This window comes from Zootoca vivipara, chromosome 7 (assembly GCF_965207765.1).
Source record: "Zootoca vivipara chromosome 7, rZooViv2.hap1.1, whole genome shotgun sequence".
NCBI lineage: Eukaryota > Metazoa > Chordata > Lepidosauria > Squamata > Lacertidae > Zootoca > Zootoca vivipara.
In genome coordinates, this window is record NC_142590.1 from 64,538,232 (window position 1) to 64,563,416 (window position 25,185).

Sequence of the window (25,185 nt, forward strand, 5' to 3'; positions counted from 1 at the left end):
GAATCTACCACCTTCCAAGGGAATCTGTTCCACTGTGAGAAAGTTCTTCCTGATGTTGGTATCTCCTTTCTTGTAACTTGAATTCATTGGTTCATGTTCTGGAGCAGGAAAAAGCAAGCTGGCTCTAAACACCATCCGAATTTTATTAAGCTGCAGGGGAAGTGATACCATCAGTAGTTTTGGAAGGAAATCTCCACATGTTGCTTAGCAAAGAGAAGGTTGCTGTTTGATTCAGAAATTCTACAAGGTCTAGTATGAAAATACAATTATGGGAGGAGCTGCACAGTGACTGTACCTTCTATGTCTCCCCCCCTAACATGGCAACCATGTTGTGGCTGGCACCCTCAAAACTCTCAAAATTCCAGATGTGCCCACTGGTCCAGAAAGATGGTTGACCCCTAATTTAACCTATATATGGAAATATTTCAATCCCATCTCCTTTCATGAGTATGCAGAATTCATGGACTTTAGTCAGCAAACTTTAATCTGTATTTTATTATTCAGTATATATAAAAATCTAGAAGAAATGTTGCAGGCTGCTACTGGCAGTATTACTTCATATTTGGAATTGCATTGCTTTATGGGTTAATTAAAAATATTTTCACATAAGTGACCGATTTCATTAACAATCCTTCATCAATATTTGCCTATAAAATGACACATTTTTACTGCTTGTACAGAATGTGCTAAATCTTATAACACATTTATAGCGTTGTAGATGTGGTTGATGACAATGAGATAAGTAGGCATCTATCTTGTTAGTTGCATATTAAGACTGATGGCATAACTGAGTGAAATCCAACGGTGTCTGTGCTCAAGAGCAATTGCACTTCACTTTACTTAGGTGACCCTCCAGGACAGATTTGGGGAGAAGATATGGAAGTCCCATTGTGTGAGCAGAAGTGCACTCAGGCAACATTGGATTTTTAGACACAAAACCAACACAGGTTCATCTGATATTAAAAGCCAGTGTTTGATCCAAAGTTTCCCTTCTGACAGAAAAAGCCATTCTCTGATGGACGGATTCCACCTTTGGATCCAATCCATACCCATTTTCCATTGTTCTCTTCTCATATATTCCCTGTGGTTGGCATTCCTTGGTCATCTGCTAGTAGCTGCTGATGTGTATAATAAAGATTGTGTCCATGCAGCAGTGCTTCTGTACGCAAGGAGATTTTCTGAAGAAGGGAACAATAGTGGAAAAGAATGAATAAGGTCTGTCAATCCATTTTCGCAGAGCAACAACTGCAACATCAAACAGTTCTCCACTAGATCTTCCTTCACTGGGTGGTGATGGTGGAATTGATGGGTCTCACTGGTTTGGATTACTATTGGCTGTTTTTTAATTCTATAGATGTGTGGTGGGATTTTTCCCCGCTCAATGGCTGCATTTCCTCATAGGGAACATTCCAGCGGCTGCATGCCAGTAATACCGGTAGGTGGGCCCAGAGGTAAAAGGAGGTGAAACAATAGATGCAACTCTTACCTATTTACAATAGGCTACATTCCAGCTATACAAGTCCCACATCTCTCCACCCACATAAACCAGAGGAATTATCACAGTTTAAGGACACATTCTAGCAAGGCAAAAGAATTTGAGGAGGGTATTGAGTAGGGCTGTGACAAGGACTGGATAGAGGGGCCTTGAAAGCTGTATTCAACCCACAGGGCTGAGGTTCCCCACCTATGCTACAGATGTACCTGGAGGGATTTTGTTGAAACACTTAAACTAGGGGTGGGATACCTGTGGTCCTCCAGATGTTACTGAACTCCCATAATATCTGACCTGTGGCCATGTTTGCTGGGGAAGATGGAAGTGGGGAGTCAAATGCCATCTGGACTTCCTACCTGGCTTAAATAGACATGACCAGATATGGCAAGGCACTAAATGTGTCCTAATCCTCAAAAAAGGGTGGTGGTGGGGAATCACACTTTAAGGGGAAGGTAGAATATAAATTCATTAAATAAATAACATTCTGCAGTGTGTAGCAGAAATGGGCAATTTTTAAATGGTTTTCCATCACTAAATCCAGTGATCCATGAGACACGTGTAAAGAAAGGTTTAATGCATTGCTTTGTAATTTGGTATTTGCTCATAAGCAAGGAGCTAAAACTAGGAGCTAAGTGCCCATGCAAGTCAGGAGCTGGCCTCATCATGAGCACAAACTTGACGTTTATCAATGTATCTGAACCAACCTGAAGAAGACATACAAAACAAAGACCATACATGGGAGCCTTGTTGCTAGATTCCTTCATGTACACAGTCTTATCTAGAAAATTTACTACCTAGTTGAACTCTTGAACTCGGTTATATTGAATGGCAAATTGCAAGACTGCATATATTCTTGTCAAGTTCTTTGCGACTACCTACATGCCTTGTGTGGATTTTATTTTGAATCATAATACCAATTGCATTGGGACATTCAGTGCATATTATACTTTCACTGTATACAGAGTTGTGTTTGTTTTTATAAGCAAAGGAGACAACGCAGACAAAATGTTGTTCTTCATGCTTAAAAACAGATTTTTGAAAAGATAATATTGCAAGGCCAGCCTCTGAAAGTAAAATATGCTTGTATGAAGTGTCCTTTTTTCTCTTGTAGCTCGGAAAAATAGCAATTTTAATTTCTGTGCTCCATCTAGTGCACATACTGTCTTAATAGTGGCGATCTAGTGTACATACTGTCTTAATAGTGGCAATCTAGTGTACATACTGTCTTAATAGTGGCCAGTCATGTACATCAAAGAGGAAATTTACAGATCAAAAGCCACAAGCTTTTAGCATGGGTGATATTTACTTTACATGATTTGCCATGGAAATTCACATTTCATATTATCCCATGAAGTGCCTTCCTTCTTGTGTTAAGCCACCCCCCAAAACTTCAGGGTGGTTAAGAATATCTAATATCGCTTAGAAGCTATTCAGCTAAAAACCTGCATTGGTTTACCTGGAAGTCACGAATATAAGTAAGGAAAAAGCTGAGGAAAGAGAAAGCCAAAGACCACTCCGAGACGGTGCTCATGATGTGAATAGTGTAACCCTGTAGAAGACAAAAACAGATTTCTATGAGAATACATCTTAGTGGTGAAAGATCACTAATGGCAATTAAGTAATTGTCAACAAGTAGTCAAAACAAGAGGGAAGTTTCAGCATGCTCAGGGGAACCTCAGATTGCAAAAAAGTATGAATTGTATCTGAAAAGATGAACACTTAAGGGGGCAAACCCTATAAAATCAGCTCATGCATGACTAAGCATGTTCAGTAGGCAAAGTGTGTACAGTAATACTTAGAAAAGAAAAATGGAACAGATGGGGATGAGTTGAATACTGTATTTAGAGGGAATTAGGAAGGGCGGATGAAACCCTGAATGCAAAACACCCTTTTACAACTGGGGATACACTGCAGCATTTTGTTGCAGGTTGCTCTTGTTCCTTCTAAAATAGTGTTATGGATAATGTGTATGGAAAGTGTGTTGAGGGCTGATTTTCCCATAGCCACCTATTTGGACAGTATACAGAATGGCAGTGAATGAGTTCTGATTTGCGCTCTATACACTTTTGTTTGGTTATTTCCATTCAGAGGCAATAGGCCAGTGAATAACCATGTTAAGGAGGAATGCTACACCATCATCTAGTGCTATGTGAATGAGCTTAGGTTCCTCATTCACATAGCACTAGACACCAGCTTTTTCTTTCCCTTAACTGTGGTTTGTCATTTCATCCAAAAAGCTAAGTAAGGTTTGTTAATATTAATTACAGTTAATTTCAAAATAAGCCTCCTTCAAATAAAGATATATCGTGTTGAAGCTAACCATAGTGTGTTGAACCACAATTTACAGTTCAGACAAAAACAGGCCAGAGTTAAGGAAAGCAAAAGCCTCACTTCCATGTGAAAGGAAGGGAAACATGCAAGCCTAGGCTACACTTACCATGTAGCATAATGGGAGGAAACCCTGTTTTAACAAGGGATTTGCATGGAATCTTGCCAAACAGAGCAGGGTTTAACCCCCACTAAGCAGTTGAGGGAAATGGCCTCATAGCCCAACTTTGACCCCCCCCCCTTGGTGGGCAAAGTTTGGCTTGTGAGATGGAGAATTTCCATCCCTGTGCTTAAACCATGGTTTAGAACTATAACTGAAGATGGTGGATGCCATTTGCTGAAGAGTAACTGTGGGATATTACCTTCATACCTTGCTTGTGGGCATCCCACAGACATCTGGCCTACCCAACTGAGCTCTTCTTACACATTTCTCTAGACTGGACTGGCATGAAATGGGCCACAATATTTATAGAAAATGTGAGGAACACTTGTCTCATACTACGTTTAGGGTTATGTTTGTTAATTTATGTGCTACTTTATCTGTGTGTGCTACTTTATCTGTGTGGGGGGGACTATTCAAAGAAGCTAGCAAATTGGCAAAAGCTCCGACAGGGCAACTGTCATGCTATCTGGTTTCTAACTTTCCAGGTAACTTCTGGTTCAAATAGTCAAGCCAACAGTGGGTTTTGAGCTCCCTACATTACTACTGTCTTACTTTTTTGTGCCCTGGAAATTTTTTACTGTGACCACGTAGCTGTGTGTTTTTAGGGTGTGTGTGTGCATAGCTCTCCCCCCCCTATATATGCTACAATGCAGAGGACAAATTTCCATTGTCTTCATCTTTTCTCATAAGAATATGAAACTTACCTTCTCCTGGGGGTCCCAATGCAGCTTCTGTATTAAACCTGTTCCACACAGGCCACTGTACAAAATGACTGAAGAAATAAACACTTTTAGCAGGTTAAGGAACATCCATGAGGCATATGGAGCACTCTCACTTTACATTCATCCTTGCTTGCCCTTATTTGCTTTTTCTCTGATCTAGGGGCTCTCTGGTGTATTGGCTGACTCATAGCAAGAAATAGAAGAGATATTATTTTTCCTGGTATGGCTCTTCAGTTTTGCTGGTCTCTTCAGTTTGTCCATGACCTTAAAAATGTGATAACCAAAAAGCAGACCAAATGCCCTAGCTGAGACTTAGGGAGCAATCCAAGTCCAAGATCTGCCAGGATGAGTGGAGTTTGGAACAGGTGTATCTCTGGGCTGAGCCTAAGCTCAGCCAGCTGAAGACCCTCATCTTGGCTCAACTGGAGAATACTTTTCCAGCCAGCACTGGAATGAGTCCTGAAAAAGTTGTGTTCTGTGGAGAGGCAGAAGACTTGCTTCCATTCCAAATTCAGCTCAGTCACATGACTTAACTGCTCAATGGTAATTTTACTTGCAAAAAGGGTGGTGGAAGACAAACTCTCTATTTAAAGGCTTGTTTTCCCTCTTCAGGCTTGGGCTCACTCAGCCCTACTCCTGAATGGAGTTTGGAATAGGAGTGAATTAACAGCAGCATAATTTACCCCAGTGTAATTAACACTGGCTTCCCACAGGTTTGTTTGCTCTCCCCATCAATGCCAAACAGAATATTTTTCTTACTTCTTGTGAAATGTATACCAATATGGTTGAGATTTAGAGACTCAGAAATGGGTTTCCTTTCAAAACCCCTAACATCTGCTTTGCACTTTCAACATTTGAGAAACCATTCAACTTTATCTTAATCAGTCATTTATTTACAAAATAGATTTGCAGCCTAGTCCTTATGCAGAGAAGTATGAATGCATTCAGCATGTTTTTGAATAGTAGATGCAGATTGTGACTGTGATGTGCAGGGAGGGAGGTTAACCATTTCTTTCTGTGCTGCAATCCCTATGAAAATCCCTATGCTTTATTTTTCCTGGGGGGGAGGCTGCAAATGGCACCAGTGGCATCATCGTAATGCCATTATACAAATATATGATGCAGCTGCATTTAGAATCCTATGTATACTTAAATAAGCATCACAGAACTGTGAAAATGCAAAAAAAAAGAAAGAAAAAAGAACCAAAACTATCCGAGGGCTTGAGAACCTTCCATAGAAGGAAAGGCTAGAACATTAAAAACCTTTGGATTAGGAAAAAAGTCAGTCGGAAGTAAAATACTGGACTAGATATACCTTTGGTCTGATCAAATAGGGCTCTTCTTATGCTCTTATACTAACACCCACTGAAGTCACAGAGACTTCCAAAGAGAACATGGATGAGTTGAACTGCAGTCTTATGTTCACATTCTACTAAACAGATCCCACTGAATTAAGATTTGCTTCTTTTTGATGGCAGACATATATATGGAAGGAATGAAGTGCACAATGTATATTTTAATAGCCACTGAAGTTAATATATTCTATGATTCCCCCCCCCCAGTATTACCATAACAGTTGGCACCTTTTAGCCACTATTTGAATATAAATTATACATGTTCACTGTTTTAATGACATTTCACCACAAAGGATACTACTCACTATGCTGGATGTACACCACAGCAGAACTGTCAGTCTGATCCAAAAAATGCCCTTCCCATGAATCCCTGGTTGCATCTTGTAGGAAAGAATTGTTTGAACCAGAATGTAAATGGCTCCTATTCCGAACGTGAGACAGGCTCCAGTTACATGCACAGAAAATAAAGTGCTTTTCTGGAGGAAAAGAACACAGGTTTCAAAGCTGGTTTGACCAAGTAATATTTGAAAGCTGGACAATTCAGTCAATAAACTGAGACTTTAGAGGGGTGGCTCCCGAGGAGAGTTCACGTTTTCAAAAAAAATGTGGTTTGATAGCAAAATCTTACATCTGTCTCCCAGACTTAATTCATGTTTTGTATTTTTTACACTGAAAATATTTTTACCCTACTCTTTAGTGGAAAAGAATAGTTTACATGCTAGCTTTGCTCCAGGAAGCTCAAAGTGGCACACATGTGGCTTCCAGATAGTCTCTCATCCAACTACTGACCAGACTCAGATATGCCTAGCTTGAAGGTTGCTGCATTACGTGTGTCTAGAACTCTGATAGCACTTTAACCTCAACAACTCTTAGAAGGTTAGGCTGAGAGATTGCAACCAGCCCAAGGCCATCCAATAAGCTTTGTGCTTGAGCATTTCCTTTCCTTTCCTTTCATTTCTTAGACTTGTCACCTGAATATCTCCAAGTGGCTTACAGCAAAAAAGGTAACTTGTTAACAAATCATGTGTAAATATTGAAATTCACACCAATAAAACTAAACTGCACTAATTGCTACTAAGTAAATATACAGCAAGATCATGGCAATCGTACAATTGTGGCCTGACAACCAAAGCCCAATTGTAAACACAAACCTATTATGAGATGAAAAATTGTGTTTCATGTGCATTCACTGCCCAAATTTATGCTGGAAGGCAATCAGTAGGCAACTTCTCTGGAGAGAGAGGAAAAGGCCTATCATATCCTATATTCCAAAACAATTAAAGATGAAGTACAAACCTGGAAGTTCGCAATGATGCAAAGCCCAAAGCAACTAACTGTTCCTAACACAAAGCCAGCTTTATTTAACCTTAAGATCTTGGGGTTGTCAGGATTCAAAGCATCAACTTGTTTGTATCGGACATACATGGTTGCCATGCCTGTGAAATAATCCAAATACAGCTTAGTAAGACTATGGTATAAAAGACTGACATTGGAAGAAGCCAGGTATAATTGGCGGCCACATAAAACTAGCTGTCAGGTACTCAAAATGCAATAGGAGGGAAGAGAGTCCTGCCCTGAGGGCAGATGAATTTTACTTATATGATGTATACTTTTAGAGTAGCCATGTTAGTATGTTGCAGCAAAAAGAACAAAGTTTATCATGGCATCTTTAAAAGACTTAACAAATTAATTAAGGTAGAAGCTATTGTGGACCTGTTCACTTTCTTAGAAGCATGAAGTATTCTCCTGAGTTATAGGGATATATTCACATGGTTTTGCAGGAGCAAAATTGTAAACAGTATGGTCAGAAGGAAATGAAATACAGGAAGCACAAAACAGTGATAATCATGTATTAAGAGAGAGAATTCACAAACAGTTTTTAGGTATAACAAACATCCTAGCATTGGTATGGCTATTAACTATGTAGTATCTCAAAACCCTTTGTCTTCCACCTTAACACATTTCTAAGTTTTTAAGCTGTCACAAGATTCTGTGTCATACAATTACTCGTCTACTATGAGACAGGCATATTTAGCAGGATTATTTATGGAATAATGAATAGTCAATAATCATATTGCCACCTGTATTTGCCATGGCAATCTTTAAGAACAGTTGTTGTGGTGTCCTTGTCTCGCTTCCATCAATACACCTTTTCCACATGACAAGGGCATCTCAATAGCTATGCTACAGATACAGAATTCCTTCCTTCTGGAGCCTGACAAAGCCAAAGCATCTTTCAGAAGCCTAGGATTCTTTCCCCCCTGTACTTACCCAAAAGAGTGGAAATGTTTAACATTATCCCAAACAAACATCTTTCAGGGGGTGTTGTTCCTGTGTCACTGAAAGAAAAGCAATGTAAGATACAGTGACTCTAAAACCCACCAAATGCAGAACTAAAAAAATGGGAGACATTTAAATTTGTAAGTATCAAGAATAAGCAGTAGATGGGGGGATATACAACTATCAAAAGGGAAGCAACCAAAAAGAAATCCATGCCCATGTAGTACTTGAGGCATGACTCATTTGGTTTTTGTATTATTTCAAAATGCATTGAGTAAGTTTTTAATGCTGGAAAATCTAGCACAATTATATTTACTAAAGGAACAAGTTTTTAAAAGACTTATAAAAGGTTGTTTGCCAAATATAGAGCCTTTTTATTTATTTGTTTAGTACAGCCAGCTATGCATGGCTAAAGTTTATTGATGTCTGACCAATTTTCTGACTCCAAGTCATTTAAGAATTTCAATACACGAATAATGGCAAAGTTCTAAAAGGCAAAGTGCAGTCTTATCAGGCTGCCTATATACTATCTCTATGTATTCATCCAGAAACATAGACCTTCACCCCCACCCACTTAAATTATCTGCTGAATATAAAGGGGTAAAGGGACTCCTGACTGTTAGGTCCAGTCGTGGATGACTCTGGGGTTGCGGCGCTCATCTCACTTTACTGGCCATGGGAGCTGGCGTTTGTCCGCAGACAGCTTCTGGGTCATGTTGCCAGCATGACTAAGCCGCTTCTGGCAAATCAGAGCAGCGCATGGAAACGCCGTTTACCTTCCCGCCGAGTGGTACCTATTTATCTACTTGCACTTTACGTACTTTCGAACTGCTAGGTTGGCAGGAGCAGGGACCGAGGAACGGGAACTCACCCCGTCGCGGGGATTCGAGCCGCCGAGCTTCTGATCGGCAAGCCTTGAATATATTTGCTAGTAATCCTTTCTCTTGCTTAAAGCATGCTGGATCTCTGATTCTTAACACTGCCCAGTGAATTACATAAGGCAGGAGCAGGAAACCTCAGGCTGGCAGGCCACATGTGGCGCCCTTGGAGCTCTCCCTAGGCCACAACACCTTGCTGGCCTTGCTTCACACCCCAACAATTTTTGCCAGACTAGAATGTGGCCATGTATTCTGATAACGCCTCTTGCTTTTCTACATGGCGATACAAAGGGGTCTGTGAGTATGTGCAGAAGTTCTGCCTAACACTAGCATGTAGTCCTTGAAAGGTTGCCCAAAAGAGGATGCAGCCCCAGAACTGAAAAAAGGTTCCCTGACATCAGGCATGACAAGGGCTAGAGATGGATAGGCCAGTTGGTGAGAGCATGGTGCTGATAACACTAAGGTTGCAGGTTCGATCCCTATATGGGACAGCTCCATATTCCTGCATTGCAGGAGGTTGGACTAAATGATCCTCTGGGTCTCTTTCAACTCTGCAATTCTATGACGAAGGTTGAGAGGTAGTGACTCTGCAACACTCCCCCCCCCCAACAGTTTTCTTGTAAAAATGTATATTTATTCAATGGCATTTAAAACTATATATTTAATTTAAAAAGTAAGAAGCTCTTATGGATGTTTGGTTACAAGCGATATATGCATCATAGGAAAGAGATCTAACTGACCTGCTCTAGGACCTGTAGCTGGCATGTTAATGGGGAAAATGGATAACTCGGATGCAGGTTTCTCCCTGCCTCTTGGTTTCCAGTGATCACAGCAGATACACCCACATTGCCTGGGAATTGCCAAATAGGAATCTGTATATTAGTCAAAATGTGTATGCAGTTTATTACAGCTGCAGATTCTTGCAGTCTCCTATAGTTAAAACATGGCTGCAGGCAAGTTATAACCTATAACCATTTATTGATTTTGCCATACCCATCTGTAAGGAATTGGGAAGTGTATGAACTTTACCTTCCAGCAAAAGCTGAGGGGAGAGCAACAAGTTTTTCAGCATTGCTAGATAGAAATGAAAGGACTTTAAATTGGTATGCATATGACTTTTTAAAAATTAGGAGTCCCTCCCAAAGGGGGGGGGGGTGCTTTCCTATGCAGTGATATTTTGGTATACAGTGGTACCTCTGGTTACAAACTTAATTCATTCTGGAGGTCTATTCTTATGCTGAAACCGTTCTTACCCTGAGGCGTGCTTTCACTAATGGGGCCTCCTGCTGTGCGCGTGCCTCTGGCGCACGATTTCCGTTCACATCCTGGGGCAAAGTTCGCAACCAGGAGCAGCTACTTCCAGGTTAGCGGAGCTCGTAACCTGAAGTGTTTGTAACCAGAAGTGTTCGTAACCAGAGGTACCACTGTATGTAACAATGCAATAGTAAAAGTCTTACTGACCTGATGTAGGGCACCAAAGGGTCAACATGATGTAAGACGACTGCAGTAATGTATGAAAACACAAAGGAAGCAGATGTCCAAATAACGAGGGCAGAAGGCAAGATGCTCAGACCTTGCTGAAACCACCACATCTCAAAATCATCTTCCAAGTCCAAACACTGTGAAGAATGAAGAGATACCATTAACTATGTTTTCTCTTCCCCTTCCTTTTCGTATGCAGTCTTCTTTGTGTTTCGAAACACACCCAGGCAAACAATTTTACTGACTCAAGACTTTTCTCCCGAGAGATTAGATTGTTTCACTTTTCATGCCTGCACTGCAATACCAACACAAACCAGGAAACAGAAAGTTATTGCAATACAGAAGCTGAATGGAAAACAGAAAGCAGAAATGTATTTTGGATATGTGCAACACTAAAAAATTTTTTTTAGAACAAGGAGATGGGGGGCAGGGGAAAGAAAGAATCTAATAAACAGTGTCAAATCTTCCTGGTTTTCTTGGCTGTTTCATCTCTTGGCAGAAATATAAAAATGATCACTGTTTTACCAATTATGTGTAATATCGTAAAAGCGTAAAAGAGATGGATGGCACAACAGTAATTCCACATATATTGAAAAATAATCTTCTAATACACAATGGAAACATATGAAAACCTGCATAACTGTTAAAGAGGATTAAAAAAACCAAGTACCATGACTAAAGACTAAATAAACACATTAGAAAAGAGCAATTATTGTTTTCAAGAGAGGAGCAGGCTGATACTACTTGGAATAACCCGGGTCAATCTCCTCCTAAAGTTGGAGAAAAAATATGGGCATTGTAAAAGTGAGGACTTTTTTAATCTAACTGAGGGCATAACTTCATGTTTACACATTAACAACAGCAATCCCAGCCTTAGATATTGGTTTGTCCAGCTAATGCTGCTCAGATTTTTGCTTAAAAATGGACAACACAGTGTAGGGGAGCATCAGTGGGCTTGAAAAGAATGCAGCTCTTCCTTTCTACACTCCATTATTTGGTAATGTGCTGGAACCATCTAGTTTTACCCTTAATATTCTTCTGAATCTGTTCCAAACTCTAAAAAATATTTTGTAAGAATATTAATTTTAATATTACCAGCATGCTGTTTTTATCAAAGATAAGAATTTAAACAGGGAATCCGATCCATTCCTGTCTGAAGCCTTTCCACTGCTTTGTATTTTTGGGAGTACACTATGGTTGAATAGCACTGCAAATTGATGGTAGGGAACAAATGGGACTATTTAACATTTCTTAAGCATTAACAGTGTGTGGGGCACTATATGAGCCTCTGACTATCCTCAGATAGTGAGACTTCTGCACAAAGGCTAAGTAATTCTTTTAGATGAGAAAAGCATATATTATTGGATTCTTCATATCCTGCAGCAGCAGATGTCCCACAGAAAAACAGTTATCACATTCAGCACCAGAGACAGAGAACATTCAGAAGACCTGTAACATGGTTGTGCTTTCCTGGATTTCAAACCATAGATTGTAGGTTAAAAGGTAAAAGTAAAGGGACCCCTGACCATTAGGTCCAGTCGCAGACGACTCGGGTTGCGGTGCTCATCTCGCTTTATTGGCCGAGGGCGCCGGCGTACAGCTTCCGGGTCATGTGGCCAGCATGACTAAGCCGCTTTTGGCGAACCAGAGCAACACACGGAAACGCCGTTTACCTTCCCGCTGAAGCGGTACCTATTTATCTACTTGCACTTTGACGTGCTTTCGAATTGTTAGGTTGGCAGGAGCAGGGACCGAGCAACGGGAGCTCACCCCGTTGTGGGGATTCGAACCACCAACCTTCTGATTGGCAAGCCCTAGGCTATTGTAGGTAGGTGTGTTCAACTTCCAAATTCATACAAGTACATGTAAATGTGGTACATGGCATTGTGGGCAGAATTCAGTTTGCTGAGATTTTCACCTTTCATTTAAAAAAGTGTTTCCTTCCCTTGTGGTTGTAAAAATAGGACACAAAGTATGTGAGCGATACATGATGAGTCTCAGGTGGGTGGTGGAGTATTTCTGGGGGGTGGGGGTGGGGAGTGTTTCAATGCCTTGCATGGATCTTTACACCTCTCCATAAGAGGTTGAAGCAGACTACATTCTAATCTGAATAAATTATATAGATTACAGAATTAAAGAGTTTAACACAGCCGCAGAATTACTCTAATTGTGAACATGGAAATCTTCTCAGTGGCTATTCCAGCGGGTCACCAGTTACATAACTTTTAAAAATTAGTACTTGAATTTGTTTGTTTTCCCCTTCCCTTTCCACTCCTTTTCCTTTACTATCATGTCTACCGTAAACATTTGTTAATAACTGTGCATCACTTTAAAGTGTTAGCAGTTGTATAAATTATAAAGTAGTAACGGAAACAATTAGAACTTGGCTTAGCTCTTATCCTATCCCATTTGCTTTTCATATCAGCACTCTACTTTGTCAGGGCCACTGACCCCAGGTTATTATCATCACTATTATCATCAGTTGGAACTGTCAAATGCAACTACAATTTCTACCATTGTGTGGTGAAAGGTTTATTCTAGCTGGAATACTTGATCATTACACTTGATATGCTGAAGCCACAGGAGTACTGTGCATGTTGTTTTTAGCTCACAAAGTCCAACTAGAAATTAATCAGGGACCATAGCGCAACTCTTTGGCTGTAGTGGGTACTACTAAGCTACTTCCCCATGCACCCAGTTATATGTAGGATGTAGCTTAAATCAACTATGCCACAGAGGGCCAACCAGGATCAGATTCTCAATGTCTATGATAAAACTCCCAATTCTGTTGGGTATAGGAAAATTTAGGTTGTAGGACAGTTGAGTTATTGGAAATAGAGACAGGATTTTATTATTTTAAACTGTTTATAAAGTTTCAATATTGTAAGGCTTCTGGGGCTCCACTTTGGGCATAAATGTGATAAAATAAATATTTTATTTTCCCTGAAATAAGAATGGCACACACAACATAGTGTGGAACTGCAGGTGTTAATGCAGATTTCAAGATACGGGAGATACATTCTGATGAATGTGGATGTGTCCGACTCTATGAAAAAGGAAAATTAGGAGTTTCTGAAACTACTGTGGTTGCAGATAAAAAATACTGATGAGCTCTGGCAGTAGGTCACATGCCATTCATGAGAAAGGGTTGCAACATTTGGGACCTTTTCGTTTAGAGAAAGGCAAGTAAGAGGTGGCATGGTAGAGAGAGAAAACTACTTCCTCTCTCGTAACACTGGAATTTGTGGACATCCAGTGAAGCTGAAAGTTGGAAGATTCAGGGCAAAATAAAAGAAGTACTGTACTTATTCATTTGGCACATAGTTAAACTATGGAATTCACTCCCACAAGAGGCAGTGATGGCTGCCAACTTGGATGGCTTTTTTAAAAAAAGATTGGACAAATTAATGGGGAATAAGGCTATCAATGGCTACCAACCACAATGCCTATGCTCTGCCTCCATGGTCAGAACAGTATCCTTCTGGATACCAGTTGCTGCAAACTACAGGAGGGGAGAGTGCTCTTAAGTTCAAGGCTTGCTTTTGGGTTTCCCACAGGCATATGGTTGGCCACTGTGAGAGAAAAGTTCTTTAGTTACTTCCCATTTTTCTTTCTTGTTGGAATTGTCTGCATTTGCACCTTCAATATTTCACTTTTAAGATTCTCTTCTCTTTGAGTATTTTGGATTCTCTTCTCTTTGAGTATTTCAGACTATGAGATCTCACCTGCATCTTTTAAGTTACAATGGATAAAAATTAAACTCATTTTCAACATTAAAAGCTGCAGTATTTAAGCTGTATATCTATAGTAGGAAATTCGGTTTCTGAAAGTTCCATGGCTCCCAGATTTTAATTTAAACTGATGTTGCGATTATTTTACTCTTCCTCCTCATCACAATGTTGACCAAGCCAGCTACGGTATTTCATTGGTTCAAAACAAGAAAAAATGCTACAAGAAAAAAAGATTTGTGGCTTTCTAGTCAATAAAGACAGCTTCAAGCTGGACACGACTGCAGAACATAGCACAGAACTAATGCCCTACCCTCTAAGAGTGCAAAGAAGGATTCTTCCAAGCACAGTCATTCGATTACAAAGCAGAGCCCAACTAATTTAGGAGACACAAAAAAAGCCTTCATTGGGGCAAACAAAGGCATAGTCATAACGCTAATTTCGTCTTCTCAAATGCGGAAAGTCATCCCTCAAATGGGAACGTCTCAACGTTTGCATTTTTTTAAAAAAGCTACCAGAAAGTTACCATGCCTGATTCTCGGGCAAAAGGGGGGAAAACCCTGAAAAATAAAGACTCTTACCAGCCACCAGCTCTCTTTCGTCTGAGGAAGGGGACAACTGCAGTTGCTATTCTCCCTCCACTTTCCCGACTCGTGTGCCTTTAAAAGCTACCAGAAGTTCAACTGGGGGGGGGGGATATTCTGCGTATGGGGCTGTGTTTAATGGGGAAACTAAATCCGTTGAACGTCTGCCTGCCATGCGGCTGTTAAAGCCACAGCCCCTCCGTCTCTCGGGGCTGGGAGAAGGTGCCCCTTGGCACGCACGAGTTGTCTTCATGCGACGCTCCTGAGGAGGAAGGCGAGAGGCAGGCGCGCTCCCTTTCGTCGCCCGCGGCACCTGATGTGACCCCGTCCCCCTCATGCCAAAGTCCACACTTTGATATTCGACCCTCCAGGGAGGTGTTAATTTACCGTCTCGCTCTCTCCCGCGGCCTCCTCATCTCACTGCTCCGGCCGCCTCCTCTCTGAGGGAGCTCGTGGGCGGCGCGGGGGGTGGGGAGCAGTGAAAGGGCGGACGCGGGAGGAGGAAACAGGTCAGGGGCGGGCGCGCGCACGGCGCTCCATCCTCCCTCAGCCAACCCCTGCCTTCCCTTCCAGGCGCGCCCCTGGAGCCAGGCAGGCAGCCTCCCGCCGGCCCGCGCGCGCTCCCGCCGGCTCCCCGTTAGGAGCCTCTGCCCACTCGCGTGCCTGTCCTAAGCAACCACCAATCCGGCCTTGTTTACGGCAGCCGCAAAAGGGACGTAAAAGTGCCGCCTGGGCGAAGAGGCTGGTTTGAGGTAAATGCCGGGTGTTTTTCGGCGCGCTTCAGGGCGATGGTCTCTGTCGGGCGGGGGGCGGTGTTGGTGGTGGGAACTCGGCCTTCGACAGCGCCGGGTCTCCTCCGGGCCCAGCGGAGGGTTGGCTGACGTGAGTTCTCCCCCCCTCAGCCACCGGGGTCCTTCGGCGAGACGGACCGCGAGGGTCTCTTCTCGCTCGCCCGCCCTCCCGCCGAGCCTGCGGGGCATCTGCGCAGGAGATGGTGGGCGGGTGGCTTGCGCTAAGCGGACCCCGGAGGTTGCCCTTGCCGTTGGCTCCTCTCCCCGGCCGCCGCGCCTGGGAAGGTGCGTGGCTCCCGGTGCCAGAGAGAGAGGGGTGGGCTGCCGCAGTTCGTGTCATGTCAGCCAGTCCTTGGAGCCGTGTAATCGGAGCGGGCGCCACTGCTGGGACAAGTCAAAACAGCCACCCTCCGCGCTCCGAGACACAAACACACACGCAGGCATGCCACAGTTTGCGTCAGGTACAGGCGTGGCAGTCTCAGAACAAGGCTGCACCTAGTGTCTCGAGACCGCAGGAGGGTCAGCCTTGCATGGAGTCCAGAGCATTGGCCCATCTAGCCCAGGTAGCGGCCCTTCAAGGTCTCAGACATAGGTCTTTGAATCAGCCTCACTGCCTGCTTCCCTTCAGCCGCAGACTGAACCGAGCACCTTGCACATTTTAATGCTATGCCATCCCTGTTCTCTTTACAGGAGGCTTACATGCAAAGTATGTGCCCTGACAGTGAAAGTGCGGTGCTTTCACTTCCCTACGGGCAGGTGTGGGGTTTCCTCACCCCCCCTAATCCTTGGAGTAATTTCTATAGCCTGGTGACCAGAGAGGAGACCAGAGAGGACTGGATCTTGGCACTGTGCTTTTTCTTTAGTTTGTGACTGTTGATACTGTATTGACTCAGTGCTTCTGACCTGCTTATTTAACTGAAGTGAATTATTAGCAAGGGTCTGGCAAGCTTCTGTTGTTCTTTTCAGGCATAAACAATTTCTGGAACTTGAGTCTAGGCAACCTGAGGGGGGGGGAGTTCAAGAAAAAAATTGCTTTCATTTTGTATCATCCATAAGGCTTGAATAACATTTCTTCAGTTTTATCTCTTTATCTTCTATTTATTTTGTTGAAGTCTGTAAAAGTTTTCTTCTTTCCTGCACTTCTTGTCACTCTTTGCAAAACTACTTCTCATAATGCACCAGATGGATGCTATCTGCTTGTATCAATAGCAAGGAACTAATAAAAATGTGTTCTTTGAAGTACAAACTTAAGTTTCAGTTAGAGAAATTGGCCTGTCCAAATACCCCCAATCAAAAAGAGACTATTTATTAAACTTGCTCCTTGTATTTACCCTCAGATAGTTCTAGTCCTTGTCCTATGTCCCTGAATATGTCCAGATTCTCCTAAAGTAACTTATAGTTGTGACTAATGGCTGCTAAATGCCATGTTGGTAGCCACAAACTAATAGCAAGTCTTGGCTGATCTGTTTTCTCTATCCAGAGCCAACAGCATAGCCTGGGACAGACACTGTAGCCATGCTCACATGTCATTGTTACTTGTAAGCCATGGATTACCATGCATGAACTGATTGCACATGCCTTGCTCGTCCCTGCTAGTGCTGGGAAGAAACTAACCATGACTCCTGCTGTCTTGAATGCATTAAAATAAAGAGATCAGCAACAGCTGCAACTTCAATTTCTGGTTCCTGTCTAATAGTAGTAGGGGGCACTTATTCTGTCACGTGAATCTCTGAGCACTGTTTGTTTTGTTTGTGAGTAGGCTTGGGCCTTCAAATATCTCATGTTTTGCTATGAAACACTTGAGACATTCCTGACAGCTTTCCACCTGTTACATTAATCTAAATACTTTATGTTCCAGATAGACTAGGATCTTGAGATACTTTACAACGGTTAAAATCTGTCAAATACAACATCAAAGCTAATAAATCCATGAGTGGGAATCGATCCGTGAAGAAACGATGTGGGGAATTGCAGTTGGAATCCCCTGTGCGCTCTGGTCACATCGCTTCAGCAGGATGTACATTAAGCAAGCTGCTTCAGTTGCCTACTCCACCTTTGACAAAGCATCAGCTAAAACGTTTAGAAGAACACAAGTATCAAAGTTCTGGACGGTCCCTGCTTGAACCACTAATGCAAGGTTACTGGGAATGGTTAGTTAGAAGAGTACCAGCTTGGATTGCCCCTAATCTGATTACAATAGTTGGACTGATAATAAACATCTGCACAACCATAATATTAGTGTGTTACTGTCCGACAGCTACAGAACAGGTAAGCTAAATATCTCTTAATGTTTCTTTGAGGAGGGGATTTTACTCCTGTTGAATGGCTCAGTATTATGTTTTACTTTGGTGTTCTGTTAACAGACATATCTGGAGTTTTATGTATGTAATTTTTGCTCTTAAAGGATCTAAATTATGTTTCTAAAATTCCCAATAAGACGGTACTTGCACAATCCTTAATTATTTTAAAATAAGATACATTGTTTATTTTCGCAAAGGTTTTCATAATATCATGAGCACTATGCAATACTGATGTGTGACAGAATGTGAGAATGATAGAAAGCAGTGGAGTTCATAAAATTTGTAACAAGGGCAGAGATATCAAGCATAAACATGAAAAATATAAAGAATATCAAAATGCCACTCTCCCAAGGTCTGATACTACCTGGCTCTTGTCATCCAGTGAGATCTGGAGATTAAAAATGTTTTAAAATATATGTGGGGGAAAGCAAAATTTGAGCTGTTTATTGTTGGAATTCAGCTATCAAATATTGGGGGATTCTGCACGCATCACACCATTGCAATAGATATCTTTTCCTTAATCCAAGAAGCTTTCTGTAGTACATGATCTCAACTTTCCTTCCATCTGTACTGCTATGAAATATATATGTAATAAGCTCTAAGTGACTCAGCACCCTACTAATGAAACTTGCTTATGCTGAGATACTTGTTTTTCTGCCTTTACTTATGTAGTGTTTAGCAGCTGCTTAGCAGGATTCCTGCTTGAAAACTTATATGTGAAAGGGATTACTACTGATCTGTAAATTATTGTGCTTGGCCAGGCTCCTATATAGATAAAGTGAAGATTATACAAATTTTTGAATAAATAAAATATACCAATAGCTTGCTAAAAATAGAATCTTAAGGTTTTAAAGCATCATCAAGTATTACCTAATTAATCTCTCTTCTTCTAAGAAAGGAACAGGTTTCACCTTAAGTTTCCTGACGGATGCCTGTGCATAATGGGGATTCCACAACTTCTCAAGTAGTTAGTTCAGTGACTGTTCCAAATATTACCTTCCTGTTTTTTGACTAATCGGTAGGTAAATAATCCCCCCTTCCTTTCCTTCCTGAATCTTTGTTCTTTCCTAGGATAACCATACTTTCTTCTTTTTACTCTTCTGGCAGTTGATCATTTTTATAGCTCTTCACTGGATCTTTTCCAATTTTTGCATATCATACATTAGCTTGAGTATCCGGAATTGAACATGGTACTCCAAATGAGGCCTTATATCGGGGTGGAGAACCTCCAGCCTGTGAGCCTAATCTTGCCCACCAAACCTCCCCATTTGGCCTGCCAGACCATTTTGGCCAAGGCATGCCCAGCTGCCTTGACTTCATATACAGTGCTACCTCCGGTTACAAAACTTAATTCATTCCGGCGGTCCATTCTTAACATGAAACCATTCTTAACCTGAGGCGCGCTTTTACTAATGGGGCGTCCCACTGTGCCTACAGTGTGCAACTTCCGCTCACATCCCGGGGCAAAGTTTAAGAGGTTTTCTGCTCTGGTCCAGTAAAATGCTTGCGCTGCGCAGACCAGAAACAGTTCTCTTTGCAGAGCATTAAGCACAGCGGCTGGATTCTTGTTGTAGTAGCAAAAGCCTTGTAGCTTTGCCAATAACGACCCATGGAAGCCCAACTTTCAAAGACAGCTTTATTGCAGAAAAATAACAGAAACACCTCCAGAGCTTTCAGACATGACTGCTCCACACCCACCAGGCAAACAAAACAAACACTCTCTATATACTGAGCATCTTAACAACTTAACGACTTAACGACTTAAATCACATGACCTTGCTAATTTGCCAGCGTCTTAGGTTTAAAGTCCTAACAAAGTTCGCTTCCGGGAGCACCTACTTCCAGGTTAGCGGAGCTCATTACATGAAGCGTTCGCAAGGAGGACGGTACATAACCAGAGGTATTACTGTATAGTGTCAGGTGTGGGGAGGTAAAAAGGTGGTGGTGTTGGGCCAAAGGTAGCTTTTGAAGCACCACTGTTAGTTGGTTGTCAGGACTTCACAGCACAACCTCAGCAGTTTTGCAAGCCTCTTTGCAATCCTCAGCACTGCTAGGAAATCCCAATGATCAGCTGGTCACCAGCACTTTGAAGAGCTCTGTGCAGTGCATTAAAGTCCCCAAAATCAGCTGATTGTCAGGGCTTCAAATCCCCGTATCACTTGACATCATTGTAATATCAGGTGCTTGAGAGGTGGACAGCCCCACCCCTGTGTCAAATTTGGCCCATGAGTTAGAAGAGATAAGGCTCTGGCCCATTATCTGGATGCAGTTTCCCACCCCTGTAGTAGTAGTAGTAGTAGTAGTAGTAGTAGTAGTAGTAGTTGTTGTTGTTCATTACATGTATTACTTACCCTTCATGAGCATGTCCCAGTGTGGGTTACAACAATTTAAAATTCAGTATTATAACTGTTAAAATTGATTACAATCAAAGGCATAAAGTGGGCCCTGAAAATACCCATTTCAGGTATCAAAGACCAGGGTAAAGAGGTGAGTCTTCAGCATTTGCTGGAAGCTATATAGTGAAAAAGCCAGTTTCACCTCTGTGAGGAGGGAATTTCTCAATACTGTAGAGAATGCTCTTTTCCAAGCCGCCGCCACCCTAAACTTCTAAGAGAGGTAGAACTACTAAGATGGTCCTTTCTGCTGATCTTCACATTTGCGGGGAGGGGGTGTCTGTAGAAAATGAGGCAGTCTTTAATATATTTGAATCTTAAGTCATTTAGGGCCTATACAGGGCCTATACAGAACAATATTATTGCCTGTGGTAGGGGTGAGGAACCTCAGACCCAGAGTCAAAGAGAGGAATTCAATTTAGCACTAAGCAGATTGCTCCATCAGCACAAGCATTACTGTTTTCCTGATAGAATGAACTGTATTCTTCTTCCCACATATGCTGTTCTGGGGTTTTTTTTCCAACCCTCCCCCAACACCAGTTTGTGGGGCCATGGGGGGAGGATAGGGGGCTTCTGCTTATGGGACTGTTTAGTGAAACTGAGCCTCTATGTGCAGCCCATGGGACTCTCCACAGACCACCCAGTCTTCCTAGGCCACACTTCTTAAAGGCTTTGCCCAACATGTGTTTTTCTCTGGTTGAAATGTGACCTTAAACTGTGATGACACCTCTTGCTTGCCTGGATGAAGGGATGACTTGCTTTGCATGGTTGAAAGGAAGAAAGTTAAGAGTCACTTTACTATGCCCACTTTTACTTCTGGACCCTTGTACAACTGGCATTTGCTCCCCTGAAATATTCCTCACGAGGTAATGCAGGTTCTCTATCTCTGGTTTACATAGTCTTTGAGGAATTGCTTCAATAATGAAAGTAACAATTTCAGCGTCTCTTTTGATTTCAGGTCAGATTGTTGACTTGTGCTAATTTTGTTTCTGTTAGTTACCAAAAAATCTTTAGTAATCCTACTGCTTGTCTGGATCTTGTTTTCAAAACTCACACTTTTCTCTGTTACAGCTTCCTTCCCTTTGAATTTTTAATTTTTTTTGCAACAAGTGTTGGCAATCCATCCTAATCTGTGTTTTTTTGTCTACAGTGGTACCTCGGTTTATGAACACAATTGGTTCCAGAAGTCTGTTCATAAACCGAAGTGTTCATAAACCGAAGCAAACATTCCCATTAAAAATAATGGAAAGTGGATTAATCCGTTCCAGACGATGAAAAACACCCCCTAAAGCTTCAATTTAACATGAATTTCACTGTCTGCCAAGAGGTTTCCGAGGCCTATGGAGGCCTCCACGGAGGCATCGGAGCGTCCGCGACTGGGACGCAGCCACAGAAGCGCTCCGATGCCTTCACGGAGGCTAACTGTGTGGAAAGGAGCCCTGCGGCTGCGGCCGCGTCTCTTTCAAAGCGGGTGGGGGGGTCCCTTTGGAAGCGCTTACCTTGCGCATAGAAAACAGCGGTGAGAGGCTTGGCTGCACGGCGGTGGCGCTCGCAGCTCTCCTTCCCTCTCTACGTGGTGCCAGCCGGGCGACCTTTCTCCTCCTCAGAGCAGCCACCACCACCACCAGGCGCCAGGACTGGCTGGGGTGGCTCGCGGTGTGCCTGGCTCTGGTTGGAGTGGCGGCGGCAGCAGCAGCGGCGGCTTCTCTCAAGCCCGAGCCTCTCCACTCTGCAGGGGCGCAACGGTGAAGGCCCGGCCTCGCTTCTCTTGACCCCTCCGCGAGGCCGGGCCTTCACCATCGCGCTCCTGCGACGTCTCTCCACCTTCACCGTCGCGCTAATGTGGAGAGGCGTCGCGGACGCTCCGATGCCTCCGTGGAGGCCTCCATAGGCCTCGGAAACCTCGGGTTACTTACTTCCGGGTTTCGGTGGTTCGTAAACCGAAAGTTCGTAACCCGAGGTGTTCGTAAACCGAGGTACCACTGTATTTGCTGTCCACTCCTTCATCCAGATAATTAATGAGGGCACAGAGCTGCACTGTGGCTTTTGCATAACTCCACTTAATACTTCTTTCTTTAAGCTATCAATTAATCTATCCATCTACCTTTCAGTATTATTGAGCATTTCCAGTTGCTGCTCATCTAGACAAGAGCAAAATTAGGAGTGCAAAGAGTCATAAGATTTTGGGGATCAGTACTTCTGGACCTGCACTGTACAAGTAAAAGATCCCATAGATTAAAGATCCCATGGATCTGACATTTTAGAAGAACCACTTTATTCATTACCACAGTTAAACTCAGCTATCAATAGAGGCATTTTCCTTCTGACAACAATCCAGTGTGAATGTTGTACTTTGTATCAGACGCTCAGAACACAATTGGGAGGGCCTTGAGACACATCCTTTATCTTGTAATTCTTGTTTCCCTAAATATTTAAGGTACTTCTTGGAAACCCCATATATGCTGAAGTTACTTAGTTACATCTGTCTTGTTTATTTATTCCATATGCCTTCCGCATACTCATTTACATACCCATTTCACAAATATACATGTATGATTCAATGTCACCTTCTAAACAATGAGCAAGAAGGCTGCTTTACTATAAATTATTCTCAAGTAGTACAAGTATGTAAGATAGTACTTTGCAAACATCCAGTTGAGTAGCAATCCTTGAGAAGTACAAGTTGACATATATTGAGTTACAGTTAAAATCCTGCCTCAGCTCTTTGAATAACTATCTGTATATACACCCTGAGACATGCACAGAGTTGTTTCTGTAAGACAGGGAAACAATGTTTACTTAGGCTTCTGATGATGTTTAAATAGAGGGCGAGGAGATAAATAGAGCAGAGAAATTATAGTTATAGGCGACATTCTAGGGGAAGTGTCATAGAAATATATAAAATGACTAGTGATAGTATTTATTACAAAATTGAGATTAATGGATACAGACTGAGGCATTCTTGCTCATCCAGGCATTAAAGATCTAGATCAGCATTTATTATATATTGCTGTAATGCAGAGCACTGTTTTGGTTTTCCTTTTGAGGGTGGGATTGATGGCTGGATCAGCATATTTTTTCTGTTATTGTCCTGACTGAGAAATTCCCCCTGAGAACAATTCTCTTGCATTTCAGTGCAATTATAATATTAATTTATGTAGTCTTACAATACAAATTAACATACAAATAAGAGAAAGGGACTATATTTCTACATGCTGGAATTGTAATCATTCTATGTTACTGTACACCATTGTAAACAATGCAAAAAGGTTTATATTAAAGATAATTCAGCATCCTTTTTGAGGTATCAGAATATGTTTTATTATTTTCCTTTTGCATAATATTTTTACTGCACTATACATGCTTATTTTTTGTGTAAAACAAAAAAAATGGCAAAAAAACAGAAAAAATATACACCAAAATCCAAATCACTCATATCTGTATAGCAAGATTTGTTGAAATTTTCTCCCCTTTACTGGATTTCTCTTAAATACATACAGTATTGGGAGTTAAACGTTAACTATTTCAAGAATGGGTGCCAGTTTGTTTCTAGGGTGGTATGCAATTATAAAATGCAGGAATCAAAAATTCCCAATTGACCATGGGGCCTTGGAAATTTCTATGCATTTTTGAAATGTATTGAAATAGTGATTTAGATTATTTGAGGCTTGGCCTAAATGAGCTCTGAAAATTTCCCCATTCCTTTGTGTATCTTAAGCATGGCCAGAGATTGCCTTTTTACATTCTTGGCAAGTAGGATGCAGAGGTGTTTCTAGTCCTGGTAAGAATCACCAATAGGAAAGCTAATGTAGTGCTCAAAACTGGAGAAGTAATTGTTTGAAGAAGTTATTTACTGAGGGCTTTATATAGTATTGACATTTTAAAAATCTAAGAAATTTGGGAAATAGCATAATCCTAGACATTGTAAATGTTTGGTAAAAATCTGTGCCATAGAATCTGTGCTAAGGGTAAATTTTGAAAGAAATTGTTTCTTTCCAGTATGTTACATAAACTGTAAAACTAAGACAATAACAGTGCATAGTTTGTTGTTGTTGTTGCTATTTTATTTATGTGTCACTTTATACTCAAAATAAAAAAATTCTTTCCAGTAGCACCTTAGAGACCAACTAAGTTTGTCATTGGTATGAGCTTTCGTGTGCGTGCACACTTTTTCTTCAAAGATATTGAGGTGATTTACATAGTAAACAAATATGAAAAACTTACAAGTGATCAAACATTTCCACAAACATGCCAAAGTACACATCTCCTGCTATAAAACTATTACAAGCCATCACAATAAAAATGCAAGCAGCTAAAAACCACCCACTGAGAGTGAGTAAGAGACAGGTGTCAACACTCAAGTGTTTGGGTGTATAAAACAATGTCACAACCTGGTGCAGAAAATATTTTGGGGAAGTCTGTGGCTCAGTGATGGAGCTTTTATTTTGCATGCAAAAAGTTACAGGTTCAATATGTGGCTGGCAGAGACCCCTGTCTAGAAATAATGCAGACCTACTTCCAGTCAGTGTAGATAGTGCTGTGCTAGATGGACCAATGGTCTGACTAGGGATGAGGCAGTTTCTTATGTTCCTGTGTTATGCCTGGAGCCAGGTACACTTTTCTGGGATGAATGTACCAGAGATCCATTACAGAATTAGAACTCGTTACAGGTAGGTAGCCGTGTTGGTC

General features: G+C 41.8%; 2 protein-coding genes across 17 annotated transcripts in view; one reads left to right on the forward strand and one right to left on the reverse strand.

Moving 5' to 3' along the window:
• The window catches only part of CEPT1 (choline/ethanolamine phosphotransferase 1), a 57,313-nt gene that overhangs the window by 11,846 nt on the left and 20,282 nt on the right, over window positions 1–25,185 (forward strand). For 2 of the 13 annotated variants that reach the window (XM_088674481.1, XM_035122753.3), the window contains exons 1-2: window positions 15,744–15,894; window positions 17,662–18,071. In XM_088674481.1, the coding sequence (XP_088530607.1) occupies window positions 17,733–18,071 (339 nt within the window). In that variant the 5' untranslated portion in view covers window positions 15,744–15,894; window positions 17,662–17,732. Of the gene's footprint in view, window positions 1–7,022; window positions 7,065–15,587; window positions 16,367–17,661; window positions 18,072–25,185 lie in introns of those variants that run through there. The other 11 variants (XM_088674483.1, XM_035122755.3, XM_088674479.1 and 8 more) reach the window with 10 other exon arrangements.
• DRAM2 (DNA damage regulated autophagy modulator 2) lies at window positions 477–15,454 on the reverse strand. 4 transcript variants are annotated; one of them, XM_088674484.1, is made up of 8 exons: window positions 15,400–15,454; window positions 10,680–10,837; window positions 8,332–8,399; window positions 7,357–7,496; window positions 6,359–6,440; window positions 4,688–4,770; window positions 2,949–3,041; window positions 477–1,178 (listed from the first exon to the last, which is right to left on the reverse strand). In XM_088674484.1, the coding sequence occupies exons 2-8, from the start codon at window positions 10,808–10,810 to the stop codon at window positions 1,071–1,073; spliced, it is 705 nt and encodes a 234-aa protein (XP_088530610.1). In that variant the 5' UTR covers window positions 10,811–10,837; window positions 15,400–15,454; the 3' UTR covers window positions 477–1,070. The 4 variants fall into 4 exon arrangements, with proteins under 4 accessions (XP_088530610.1, XP_034978854.1, XP_088530612.1 ...); XM_035122963.3 differs by having other exon boundaries at window positions 6,359–6,536; XM_088674486.1 differs by having other exon boundaries at window positions 15,010–15,454.